Here is a 13,202-nt window from a genome sequence, read left to right on the forward strand (position 1 = left end):
AAACTTTCACGTGGAATTCGAAGCAAGTCTCTTGAGGTAATTCACAAAGTTATATGACATCAAATGAGAATAACCAAGAAAAAAGAAACGAGAGTCGGTGAAACAAAGTCATTTGTGAACACGGATCGTTGGTAAGAAAAAAATGAATCATGGTATAAACCGTAGTATCTAGGGAAAGTTAGAAAGAAATTAGGTAAAGACAGAAAACAAGACAGAGAATAATAGATTCGCGGACGAGGAGCGCGAAAGAAAAGAAATTAAGAAAAGCGGCGGCAGGCCGTTTCGGTGGTGGAGGCGGCGGCAAAAAGAAAAAAGAGAATTGGTGGTACCCTAAGCTTTTGATATCATGTAGAATAATAGAAACCCCGTAGATATTATATTATTATTGACAACTATTTATAGAGCACAATATATAAACCTTAATGCTAAATTCAGCGAGCCCATCTATACCATTGGACCTGGTCTATATACATATTCTAATAGTTTGATGTTTAGGATTAGATCAAATTATAGTGCTTCTTTCTATCGAATAAAATCCATTTTCTTTGTGTATTATGAAGTGGATATTGGTGCGCCATGCCTGTAATGGAAATAGATGTAAAAAAATACGTCGCACATAGATGTAATGTTAGATGACTTGGTTCTTAGTTTCATATATGATTTGATGTGTAGTAGAGGTAAAACTTGTAAATATATTTTACTATAACAAGTAACAAAATCAGCAGAATTTTGTATTAGATTAATTTTGGGATCAGATTATAATTGTTAGAAATAAACAAAAGAATAAAGACAAAGTAAAAAGAATATTACCTTAAAAGGTATTTACACTTTTGGATTAGAAGAAAGTTATCTTCATCACATCCATTTATAGATGTCACAAGATGGCTTAAGATATCACCGAGCAATAGATGGTATAGCACTTGAAAGTTATATATAGAAAAGATGCATATATCAATATGTTATGTATGTACTAATGTCGCAGTATTAGTGATTGCAGAGGGAAGCAAGAAGGAGACTGGTTTAGGTTTCAATAATACTAAAGATGGCAACTTTGAGGAATGGTATTATGAGGTATTTGGATTTGTACTTCTTAATTGCAATATAATATAAAAAACATTGATATACATGAACACATTCAACCAAAATATGTAGAAGGATACACACACACACACTATTTGGGTTATATATACTTATATAGTGATTATGATTTTAAATCATACTTTATATGGTCCTTGTAGGTTCTTACAAATGGTGATATGATCGAATATTATGACATTTTTGGCTGTTACATACATACATACATACATACATACATACATACATACATATACATTTATATACTATTTGGATTTGATAGTGATTTAATTTTAAGATATATATTTTATTTGGCTCTTATAGGTTCTTATCAATAGTGAAATGATCGAATATTATGACATATCTGGCTTTTACATCGTCCGGCAATGGGCAATGTGTTGGAAGCTTCGACGAGCTCAACACCCCCACTATAGAGGACCTAGATTATACTTGACTCACTACACCAACACTTTGACGTTGGTTAGCCTTTAATTTTATAAATCCTTAATGCACAATGTACTTAGGCGACAGTGTCGACCATATATCTTTAGGCGGTATAACCGACCATGTATTACTTAGGCGGCAGAGCCGACCATATAATAAGAACAACAAAAGTGCACTAAGAACTTAAACACAAACTAAGGCTTGATCGGGAAACTTAACAAAAACACTTATATTAAATTTAAATTACAATTACAATATTACTTACAAGCTTTATCTTCTCTACTTTCGCTAACTCACACTCTTCTTCTCTTCTTCACAACTCACTTCTTATTTCACTTTCACAACTTCACAACTTACTTCACACGACACAAATGAAATCTCCTCTCATATTTATACTACTCCATGGAACATTCTAGAACCTAGATATTTCCATGGATATAAATATCTAGATATTTCTACAACCTACAAATATCTAGATTTTTCTTTTACATTTCAATTTCTAAATTTTTCTCTCATATTCTAATATCTAGATATTTTCTTATACATATTAATATCTAAATATTTTTCCATACATATTTACAAATTCCATATTATTCCAAATTTGCATTGTATTTTAACACTCCCCCTCAATGCAAATTTTCTTCCAACGATGACTTGAAGACCATTCCAAGTGCTTCTCTGAATTTTGTAAACTTTGGTTTACTTAGGCTCTTGGTGAATATATCTGCAACTTGTTCATCTGTCTTTGTTGGCACCATCTTGATCTCCCCTTCAAGGACCTTCTCGCGAACATAGTGATAGTGTACTTCTATATGTTTTGTTCTTGCGTGAAAGACTGGATTCTCTGCTAGACGTATAGCTGATAGGTTATAGCAGAAAAGCTCTACTTGATAGTCTGTTGATTGATGAAGATCTTCCATTAGTTGTTTCAACCATGTAATTTCTTGTGTTGCTGACGATGCCGATCGATATTCTGCTTCAGTGCTTGACAAGGATACTGTTGGTTGTCTCTTGCTGCACCATGATATTACTCCTGATCCAAGACTAAACATGTATCCAGTTGTTGACCGTCGTGTATCATAGTCTCCAGCGTAATCGGCATCACAATATCCAGTCACGTGACATTCTTTTGATTTCTTGTATAAAATACCAAAGTTAATAGTGCCTTTAACATACCTTAAGATGCGTCGTACAACATCAAGGTGAGGCTTCTTCGGATTGCTCATGTATCGACTAACCACTCCAACTGCATAAGATATGTCTGGCCGGCTTAGTGTGAGATAAATAAGACTTCCGACCATCTTTCGATACATGGTAACATCTTGAAGACTTTTTCCTTCATATGCTCGTAGTTTTGTATTCGGATCCATCGGAGTTGAGATAGGTTTGCAATTAAGCATTCCGTACTTTTGTAAAAGATCTCGCGCATATTTCTGTTGTCCCAGAAATAATCCTTCTCTTTTCTGCTCTATTTCGAGTCCAAGAAAATGTTTGAGTTCTCCAAGCTCCTTCATATGAAATCTGATAGACAGATTCTCTCTTGTTCTTTGAATCTCCTCATAGTGATCTCCCGTGATGATTAAGTCATCCACATATACTAGCACTATGGCTAGTTTTCCTTGATCTTGTTTCACAAATAAACTAGAATCTGAAGGAGCAACTGTGAAACCACTTTTTACTAAAAACTCGCCAATCTTCCCGTACCAAGCTCTTGGAGCCTGCTTCAAGCCGTATAGTGCTTTCTTTAATTTGCAGACATGGTCAGGATGGAACTTGTTCTCAAAGCCTCTTGGTTGCTCCATATAAATTTCTTTGTCAAGTTCTCCATGTAAGAAAGCGTTCTTGACATCCATCTGCCACAGCTTCCAAGATTTGCTAGCGGCCAAAACTAGTAGAGTTCGAATTGTTGTGATCTTCGCCACTGGACTAAACGTTTCTTCATAATCCAGCCCATATTGTTGAGAAAAAACTCTAGCAACAAGTCGAGCTTTATACCTTTCAATGGAGCCATCTGATCGAGTCTTCACCTTGTAAACCCATTTACAAGATATTGGTTTTACATCTTTTGGCTTTGGAACTAAACTCCATGTCTGGTTTTCTTTTAGTGCATTAATTTCTTCTTCCATCGCTTTCTGCCATTCTCGATTTTGCGCTGCTTCTTCATAAGTAGAAGGCTCAATAGGTATTGATTCATCCACATGAGCAGCATTGGCATACCTTGGATTAGGTTGTCTCGGCCTTGTTGACCTCCTTAATTCTTGTGCATGCTCCTCGACTTTCTTTTGGCTTAGACGAACCTCCTCGGATATAGATTGATATACACCAGTTTTCCATGGACTCTTTTTCTTAGAGTACGACCCTTCTCCTTCTTTTATTGGATCCAATATCTGCTCTTTAGGTTCTTCTTTTTCTTCTGGAACTTCTTCTAATCCATGAGATTCTGGAAGCTCTATCTTTTGAGGTGACCACCATGAAGAAGCTTCATCAAATACCACATTTCTTGAAGTATGGCACTTTCCAGTATTTGGATCACAACATCTCCATCCTTTTCTTGATTCATCATAACCGACAAAAATGCACCGAATTGCCTTCTTATCAAATTTGCTTCGTAGATGATCTGGTACGAAGACGTAGCATACACATCCAAAAACCTTGAGATGGTTGACGGTTGGCTTGATCTTCCATAATCTTTCATATGGTGAAATATATCCCAACTTTGTTTGTGGGAGTCTGTTAATCACGTATGAAGCCGTCCTCATACATTCGGCCCAAAATTTTCCTGGTACATTCTTACCATGAAGCATACTTCGACAGGTTTCAGCAAGATGACGATTCTTACGTTCTGCCACTCCATTCTGTTGTGGAGTATTAGGGCAAGTTAATTGCCTTCTGATCTTGTGCTTCTTAAGATAGATATTGAACTCGGTTGATAAATATTCTCCTCCATTATCTGTGCGTAAGCATCGAATCTTAGTATTGAGCTCACTTTCTACCTTGTTCTTGAACTCTTTAAACTTCAGAAAAGTCTCCGACTTCTCCTTCATGAAGTAAACCCACACATATCTTGAGAAGTCATCAATGAATGTCACCATATATTTCATACCTCCAAGTGATGTTTGTTTCACTGGGCCGAAAACATCTGAGTGTATGAGCTCTAGTGGTGTCTTGGACTGATGCGCTGACTCCTTGAATGGCAATTGGTGAGCTTTACCAAATTGGCATCCAGCACATATTGTATCTGTTCGGATATCAATTTGAGGAAGCCCATTTACTATGCGTTTTACCATCATCTCCTTTAACTTGTTGTAGCCCACATGCCCAAGACGTTCATGCCAAAGATCAGCCGTCTCATTTTTTCGAGTCTTATCCACATAAGCTGTTTCAGCAGATAATACATAGACCGATTCTATTCTTCTTCCATGCATAACTGGATTGCCAACCACCTTTACTCTCTTGAATACGGACACATCTTCTGGTCCAAAGAGCACATAATTCCCTTCTGCTGTCAATTGTGGTACTGATAGTAAATTCTTCTTTAGGCCAGGGACAAGATACACCTTCTCGAGTTGGAGCTTATGAGAGCCGCCTTCATTTGGAATTATTGTCTTTCCAATGTGAGAAATAGACAACCTTGAATTGTTGGCTGTCAACACGACTCTCTTTCCTTTGTAATCCTCCATTTCTTGCAGCTTCGTCACATCGTTGGTCATATGATTTGAGCACCCAGAATCGATGATCCAATCATCTTTGTAGTTTATTTTTGACTTTAAGGTTGCTGCAAGAGCTTGATCATCCATGTCAGCTTCAACGGAGAGTCCTGCTTCTGCATCCCATGTTTCCTCATTAATGGTTGCTTCGAATGTGACCTCTTTCTTCTCATCTCTTGCGGCGGCCACATTTTCTTCGAAAGTTCGCCTTCTGGGGAATCTACATTCTCGAGCAAAATGACCCTTCTTGCCACAATTGAAGCATTCACCATTCTTTCTCTTATCATTTTCCCTGTATTGTTGGAGATGATCTCTTCTTCCTTGTTGAGCTCCCCCTGAAGCGTTGCTTTTTGATTTTGGGTGACCCTTCCACCCATATGTCTTACTTTCTTTCATCGCCTCTTGTCTTCGAGATGTTGCTTTCTTTTTATTGGTGAAGAGTGCATCTTCTCCGTCTTTTACGGTTACTTCATTCATCTGCTTGGCTAATGCCTCTTGATTTGCCAATAGATTCTCCAGCTCTATTAATGATGGTTGAGTAGGCCATCCTCTCACAGCGGCTATAAATCCATTATACTCGGATCTTAAGCCGTGGATGATAATTCTCTTAATCCTTGCATCACTCACTTTCTCTTCAGGAGCAAGTTGAGACATCTCACGGCAAATTGATTTCACCTTGGTGAAATACTGAGAAATAGACAGACTTTCTTGTGAGATACCCGCGAGCTCATTTTCCAAGAGCTGGAGGCATGCTTCATTCTTCTTTGAAAATAATTTTTCAAAAGTTTCCCAAGCTGCCTTTGGTGTTTTCTCGTCACGGATGTGCTCCAATAGATCCTCCTCGATTGTAGTCTTCAATATAAATAAAGCCTTCCCGGCCTTGATGTTCCATTTTCTCAAGGCTTCGGCATTTTCTTTCGGTGGAGGCGTTGTGTCACTGCCAGCAACTATTTCCCATAAATCCTGTCCTTGTAGGTAGGATTCTATGCAAGTCCGCCAATAACCATAGTTGTGGTTATTGAGACTCTTGATTCCACTGCTCGTACTTGCAAGATCTGCCATCATGACGTCCAACGTCCAATAAGCTTGGTCCCTGACCGATGAGCTTTCACAGTTCCTAACTGTGCTCCGACAGAATCTTCCTTAGAGCCTTGGTGAAAACAAGCCGATGTAAACGTCCAACGTTTACCGATTTCCTCCACTAGAAATGGTCCCGAACGACCCGCTCTGATACCAATTGTTGGAAGCTTCGACGAGCTCAACACACCCACTATTGAGGACCTAGATTATACTTGACTCACTACACCAACACTTTGACGTTGGTTAGCCTTTAATTTTATAAATCCTTAGTGCACAATGTACTTAGGCGACAGTGTCGACCATATATCTTTAGGCGGTATAACCGACCATGTATTACTTAGGCGGCAGAGCCGACCATATAATAAGAACAACAAAAGTGCACTAAGAACTTAAACACAAACTAAGGCTTGATCGGGAAACTTAACAAAAACACTTATATTAAATTTAAATTACAATTACAATATTACTTACAAGCTTTATATTCTCTACTTTCGCTAACTCACACTCTTCTTCTCTTCTTCACAACTCACTTCTTATTTCACTTTCACAACTTCACAACTTACTTCACACGACACAAATGAAATCTCCTCTCATATTTATACTACTCCATGGAACATTCTAGAACCTAGATATTTCCATGGATATAAATATCTAGATATTTCTACAACCTACAAATATCTAGATTTTTCTTTTACATTTCAATTTCTAAATTTTTCTCTCATATTCTAATATCTAGATATTTTCTTATACATCTTAATATCTAGATATTTTTCCATACATATTTACAAATTCCATATTATTCCAAATTTGCATTGTATTTTAACACAATGGGCATTTGGGAAATACTGCAAGTAAGCATAGAACTATAAGTTAATTTAATAACTGTTTTGGTACTTGTCTTGCTCTTTTAGTTTTACTGTTGTTTTCAGTCACTAGGTTAGGAAGAAAAGCATGACGGCTTAATTAAACTTTTTATTATCTTGTGAATAATAATCGTTATGCAGAACTTCTTCGATCCAGAAATTAAGAAAATGAAGATTAAACCTTGTTACTTCCCACTTTTTGTGACCAATAATTCTCTACAAAAGCAGATAGATCACATTGAGAATTTTGCTCCCGAGGTACGTGGCAATCTTAGGTCCAATAACGTTATGATCACTTTTTATCTCTTCTAATACCGTATAATATATATACTTGTACTCTACGATTTGCAATTGTAGCTTGCTTGGGTCACAAAATCTGGTGACACTGATTTGGAGAAACCAATTGCCGTTCGCCCAACTAGTGAAACTATCATGTATCCATATTTTGCTAAGTGGATCAGAGGACATCGCGACTTGCCTTTAAAACTTAATCAATGGTGTAGTGTTTTTCGATGGGAATTCAATAACCCTATGCCTTTTATCAGGTGCTATTTGATACCCTTAGTTAATTTGCATGTATACTTATAGCATCACATGGTGTTTTTGTGTTTTTAATTATATTACTCATGCATATTTAACATGGCCCAATTTTATAGGCCCTCTTTGAAAATAAAAGCGGGCCTTTTATATACGGAGTGTTTGAGGAGTATTGAATCCAACTTTTTAATTTTTAGATTGTTAATTAACGAATGGACCTAGTTATGTAAAATAGACGTAGGTTTGTTATGTTGACATATATTTTTTAGGCCCTTCAAGATATCGGGTCCCGTACAGCCGCACGCCTTGAACACCCCAATATACGGCCCTGTTATTATTGAACTTAAGCTTTTGATTAACCAATTTACTCGTCCATAAATAATGCTGAATTTTACATAATTGTAGGAGCCGTGAGTTTCTTTGGCAAGAAGGCCACACTGCACATGCAACGAAGGAGGAGGCAGATATTGAGGTATAAAAATTAGTTCAAACAAGACACGTACGCTATAATCATTTTTAGTGATACATTTGTTCGAAACATTACTGATACGTTTTTTATTTTATAAGATGGTCTAGCTGACTTTGACTGATGTATGTATTTTAGGTTCACGAAATTTTTGAACTTTACAGACGTCTATATGAGGAGTACCTGGCTGTCCCTGTTGTGAAAGGGTTAAAAAGTGAGCTGGAGAAATTTGCTGGTGACTTATATAGTGCTACTGTTGAGGTACTTATAAGAATCTATTATAATGATACCGTGTTTGCAACTTGCAAGCATAATTTATCCAACCCCTCTATCTGACCCATATTAAATATTACTACCTTTTAATATATATAAAAAAGTTGTGTTGTAGCTCAAGTAGTAGTGGTCTGACATTCTTTGTTAGAGGTCGGGAGTTCGACTCCGAAGTGTAAAACATTACACACAAGGTTATTCTCTGACCTTGAAATCCACCCAAAGGCGTCTTTTGCACATTGCGTTTCGGGGGCAGCGGGAGGGAGGGTTTTACCGGCCACGCGCTCGGAGTGGTTCAGGTTTCTTCAGGGCAGCAGTTGAGGGTGTGTTATGCAACCGCGGGAGATGATCGCGTGGGTGGTTTAGTATCACTTGGGTGATCCCAAACTGTTTTTCAATATATATATATATATATATATATATATATATATATATATATATATATATATATATATTATAATTATCATAACTAAGGGTGGATGTAGAATATGCCCCGCGGTGGCACAGAACATCAGTGAAATACGCGATGTAAAGTGAAACTTTTTGTGGGTTTTTAACTAGTAACACAAGTGGATATTGTACTTTTTTTTAGTGATACCATTGAAATAAGTCATCTAGCAGAAAACTTTTTTTGAGGTTTTACCGGTGACACCAGTGATTACCGTTTCTAGATCCGCCACTGATCATAACAAGTGTTTCCACGCATGTAGGCATTCATACCAAATAGTGGACGTGGTGTACAAGGTGCAACCTCACATTGCTTGGGTCAGAATTTTGCTGAGATGTTTGATATCAAGTTTGAGAATGAAAAGAAAGAAACGTCTTTGGTCTGGCAAAATGCTTGGGGATTCAGTATTAGAACGGTAACTGGCAATTTTCCCTCATCTCTTGCAAACGACGTTAATGTCATATTAGCCATTTCAAACTTGTTGTTTGTTGTATACAGATTGGCGTGATGGTGATGGTTCATGGTGACGATAAAGGCCTGGTTTTACCCCCTAAAGTTGCATCAGTACAAGTTATAGTGATTCCCGTGCCTTTCAAAGATGCAGATGTTGAAGAAATTATAAGCGCTTGTTCATCTACTGTAAAAACGTTATGCGGTTTAGGTATTCGGGTCGAAGCAGACCTTAGAGAGTACTACTCACCTGGTTGGAAGCATTCTCACTGGGAAATGAAAGGTGTCCCTCTCAGGATTGAAATAGGACCAAAGGATCTAGCTAATAACCAGGTAATTAAGAAAATGTGGAGTACTACTTTTTACTAACTGTAAGTGTTTTTTTTAAGCTTGATGTGTTTGTATTTTTTTAGGTGCGTACTGTTCGTCGTGACAATGGAGAAAAATTTGATATTCCTATGACTGATTTAGGTGATAAAGTAAAGGGAATGCTGGATGATATTCAGCAAAGCATGTTTAATGTTGCTAGGCAAAAACGAGATGCGTGTATTCAAGTTATCAAAACTTGGGATGAGTTCATTGAAGCATTAGGCCAAAAGAAGTTAATATTGGCTCCATGGTGTGATGAAAAGGTAATAGTTTGGCGAAGTAAGAATTTTAGATGACTAATGTCACAAAATAATATACCAATATATATCGAGTCACATAAATCTTATTCACGATGAAAGGAAAAACAATCAACATGCAAATAGAGTAGGGAAAAAAAATAGAAGAGAACCATAAAAAAAAATTTGTACAGCCTAATTATTATGTTGTATCTAATGAGATTTGGTACGAGCAATAGTGAAGCCGCGCATTGCTGCGGGAAAAGATTTTGTAACGTTTCATGTATCAATGATTAATAATTGGTACAAGTTTTTTGTTAAACAAAAAGTAAAAAAATACATATATAGTTTACAATGGTTTAGAAAAATTCAAAAGTTTAATGAGCTGAGATGTATAGGCAAGTAAAATAATACTCGTAGTGTTAAAGAAAACGTAAAAAAAAAAAAAAAAAAAAATGCATATATACTTTACAAAAATTTACAAAAAATCAATATTTGTAAAGATGTACAAATGCAAGGGAAAAAATGATTTTGCTCTATATGGCTAAAAAAACATTACTCAGTAGTCCATATCCATACTATACACTAAAAAATGATACTCCGTACTGTTCATTCATGAGTAGTTCAGTTTTAGTGTATGTAGAAATAGAAATAGAAATAAAAATAGAAATATACGGTAATTAAGTACAAATATAAAAATAATAAAATTAAAAAGATACTAGATATTGAAAATAATAGATAAAATAGATTATACCTTGAATTAACTATAAATAAATGTGTCTTTAATATCTCACAAGCTTAGAATACATACATTTTCTTTACTGTACATGATGTACCTATGATATTCATATTTCTCTATTCTCTGTATAAATAGAAATAAACCTAATAGTCAAGTAAACCCTTTAGTCAAAGTAAGGTGGGCAGGAGGCTTAATTCCTAAAGCGAGGTGGATAGTGGGCTGGAGCTGATGGGCTGCTGGTCACAATAAATATATTGGGCTTCTAAGCTAAACCATTTATATAACGTTGGGTCACATATTATTAGGTGTCACTTAAAACTAATTCAAAATTTTACATGGCCGCTGGGTTAGTAGTTTTGATGGGCTGCCTTTTTGGTTCACATGTTATTATTTATGAATGAATATAGAGTGAGTGTTCTGAATGTATTGATTTTTCAGGAAGTTGAGAAGGAAGTTATAGCAAAGACAAAAGGGGAGACTGGAGTGGCTAAGACGCTTTGTTCTCCATTCGACCAGCCCAAACTCCTTGAAGGTATAATTTTTTTTTTTTATTTTTTTTATTTTTTTGAATAGAAGTTAGTTGGGGATCACCCAGGGGGATTTAACCACCCGGGCGGGATAATTATCGTTGTTTTTAATTAATTAATTGCCAACCTAACAATTATTGGTTCCAATATCGTCATTCTTTTTTTTGTGACAGGTACGCTATGCTTTGCATCTGGGAAACCTGCAAAGAAATGGACTTACTGGGGCAGAAGTTATTAAAAAAGATGATCGATCCCATTACCTTACCATATCCAACATTTGAAGATTTTTTTTTTATGTTTTCTTTGCTTTACTTTGTGCTATAATTGTGTCGTTTTCTGTTTAAAAGGTGAATAAACCATTCATAATTTCATATTGTTGACATTGTATGCAGAGAAACTACTGTATTATTATTTATTTATAATAATTTTTATTCATCATTTATCATTAGTAAAAAATGTCACACATTTAGTCCGGCAAATATAACAACAACAACAATAACCAATTCCACTAAAGTGGAGTATGGGAGAAGTTAGATGTAGGCAGTCCTTTCCTCTACCCTAAAGTAAAAGGGAAGTCATTCTTCTACCCAGGATACCTATCGGTCCCCAGGTAGAGGAAGTCGTCCCTCCCTATTCTGTAGAGCAGAGAGGCTGCTTCCTAGGGACCTCCGACCTATTTAGTCCGGCAAATGAACACCAATAAATAATCAAAAGGTTGGCCGTGACAATGTTGTATCATTGATCGTACTTCTTTGTGCATGCATTCCGAACTTGCTGTTTTCTTCTGTGTAAAAACCAGGTTTTTCAGGATTAGGTATTTTATCACTTTGGCCACTCAACATCTTAACTCCAAAAAAACGCAACCTAAGATTATATTACTTTTTCATAGGGGCCTAAAATATCAAGTTCAATTCCACAACTATACTAGAACTTAATTCGAGCTTTAAGTAATGCAAATACATCAGAAGGTTGTAAACCATCGAGAGATGTATCAATCCCGAAAATTTACCTCCCACATGGTACAACCGAGAGTTTACTGGGTGGGCTGTCCCCGTCAAAACGGACGCTCTTAGTGTTTTTCTCTGGTGGAGTTCATGGGTACGTCCATCAAGTTCTTAAGCATTGGGAAAATAAGAACGAAGATGGTGTTAAAGTTCAAAAGTACCAACTACGCAGACTATAGTACAATTTTGGTCCAATGAAAAAGATGTGATTGTGGGTCCCAAACATTGATACTAAGAGAAACAAAGATGGAAACTGTGAAGAAAGCGGTATATATGAATTAGATGACGATACCGATTCACCATGACTAGCTTAGGGAAGCATTCCGATACTTGCAGTGATCATTGATGCCTCGTCTGATAAAATATCACCAAATATATGTTGTTTGTAACTATGGTGTCAAACCGCATACATACAGATGGTGATACCGTCAGTTGCTCGTCTCAATTTCATTTGTCTAAGAAATATCACCAAATATATTTTTTATCACATTTATCACGTGTAACAACCCTACTTTTTCTATTACTAACGTTACTTGTCCGTTAAATATTTAACGGGGATTACATAGAACCTTATGTGTTTAATTGAATTAAATGCATACTTGATCCTAGCAGATTACTTGAATTAATATGGTTATATTAATTGATGAACATGTTTCGGATAGCGAAATACTTAGTAAACGACACGATTAAGGTAATCGCCTAGAAAGCTTTTCAGTTTACGGAACTCAGAAAATCGATAAAATAATTATTTTTGATATTATTAACTTTATGAAAAACTTAATTAATTTATTATTTATTTAATGAATTAAACCCGGTGATTGCGTTTCAACGACTAGTTAACGTTCCGGAGACTCGGTACGGTTAACGGCACTCGAAACGGACCACGCGCGTACAAGAAATTAAGCAAAGTCGAGCCCGAGACCCCGTTAATGGGCCATTCGGCCGAACCCTCACCCAACACCCCTTTTTGGACTTGTTTGGGCTAAAT

The 13,202-nt window shown here is 36.4% G+C and overlaps 1 protein-coding gene across 1 annotated transcript; it reads left to right on the forward strand.

Moving 5' to 3' along the window:
• The first annotated feature begins 7,132 nt into the window (after positions 1-7,132).
• Positions 7,133-11,520, forward strand: LOC139852874 (proline--tRNA ligase, cytoplasmic-like). Its single transcript, XM_071842214.1, has 10 exons — positions 7,133-7,156; positions 7,310-7,426; positions 7,526-7,713; positions 8,111-8,177; positions 8,310-8,432; positions 9,152-9,304; positions 9,388-9,672; positions 9,753-9,971; positions 11,122-11,215; positions 11,384-11,520. Exons 1-10 carry the CDS (start codon positions 7,133-7,135, stop codon positions 11,446-11,448), a joined length of 1,335 nt encoding a protein of 444 aa, XP_071698315.1. The 3' UTR covers positions 11,449-11,520.
• Positions 11,521-13,202: the final 1,682 nt, after the last annotated feature.

Source organism: Rutidosis leptorrhynchoides, chromosome 6 (genome assembly GCF_046630445.1).
Source record: "Rutidosis leptorrhynchoides isolate AG116_Rl617_1_P2 chromosome 6, CSIRO_AGI_Rlap_v1, whole genome shotgun sequence".
NCBI lineage: Eukaryota > Viridiplantae > Streptophyta > Magnoliopsida > Asterales > Asteraceae > Rutidosis > Rutidosis leptorrhynchoides.

Coding starts and splice junctions, on each gene's coding strand:
- LOC139852874 (XM_071842214.1), top strand. CDS start 7,133: ATGGGCATTTGGGAAATACTGCAA. Junction 7,427..7,525: donor TTGAGAATTTTGCTCCCGAG/GTACGTGGCAAT, acceptor TTGCAATTGTAG/CTTGCTTGGGTCACAAAATC. Junction 11,216..11,383: donor CCAGCCCAAACTCCTTGAAG/GTATAATTTTTT, acceptor TTTTTGTGACAG/GTACGCTATGCTTTGCATCT.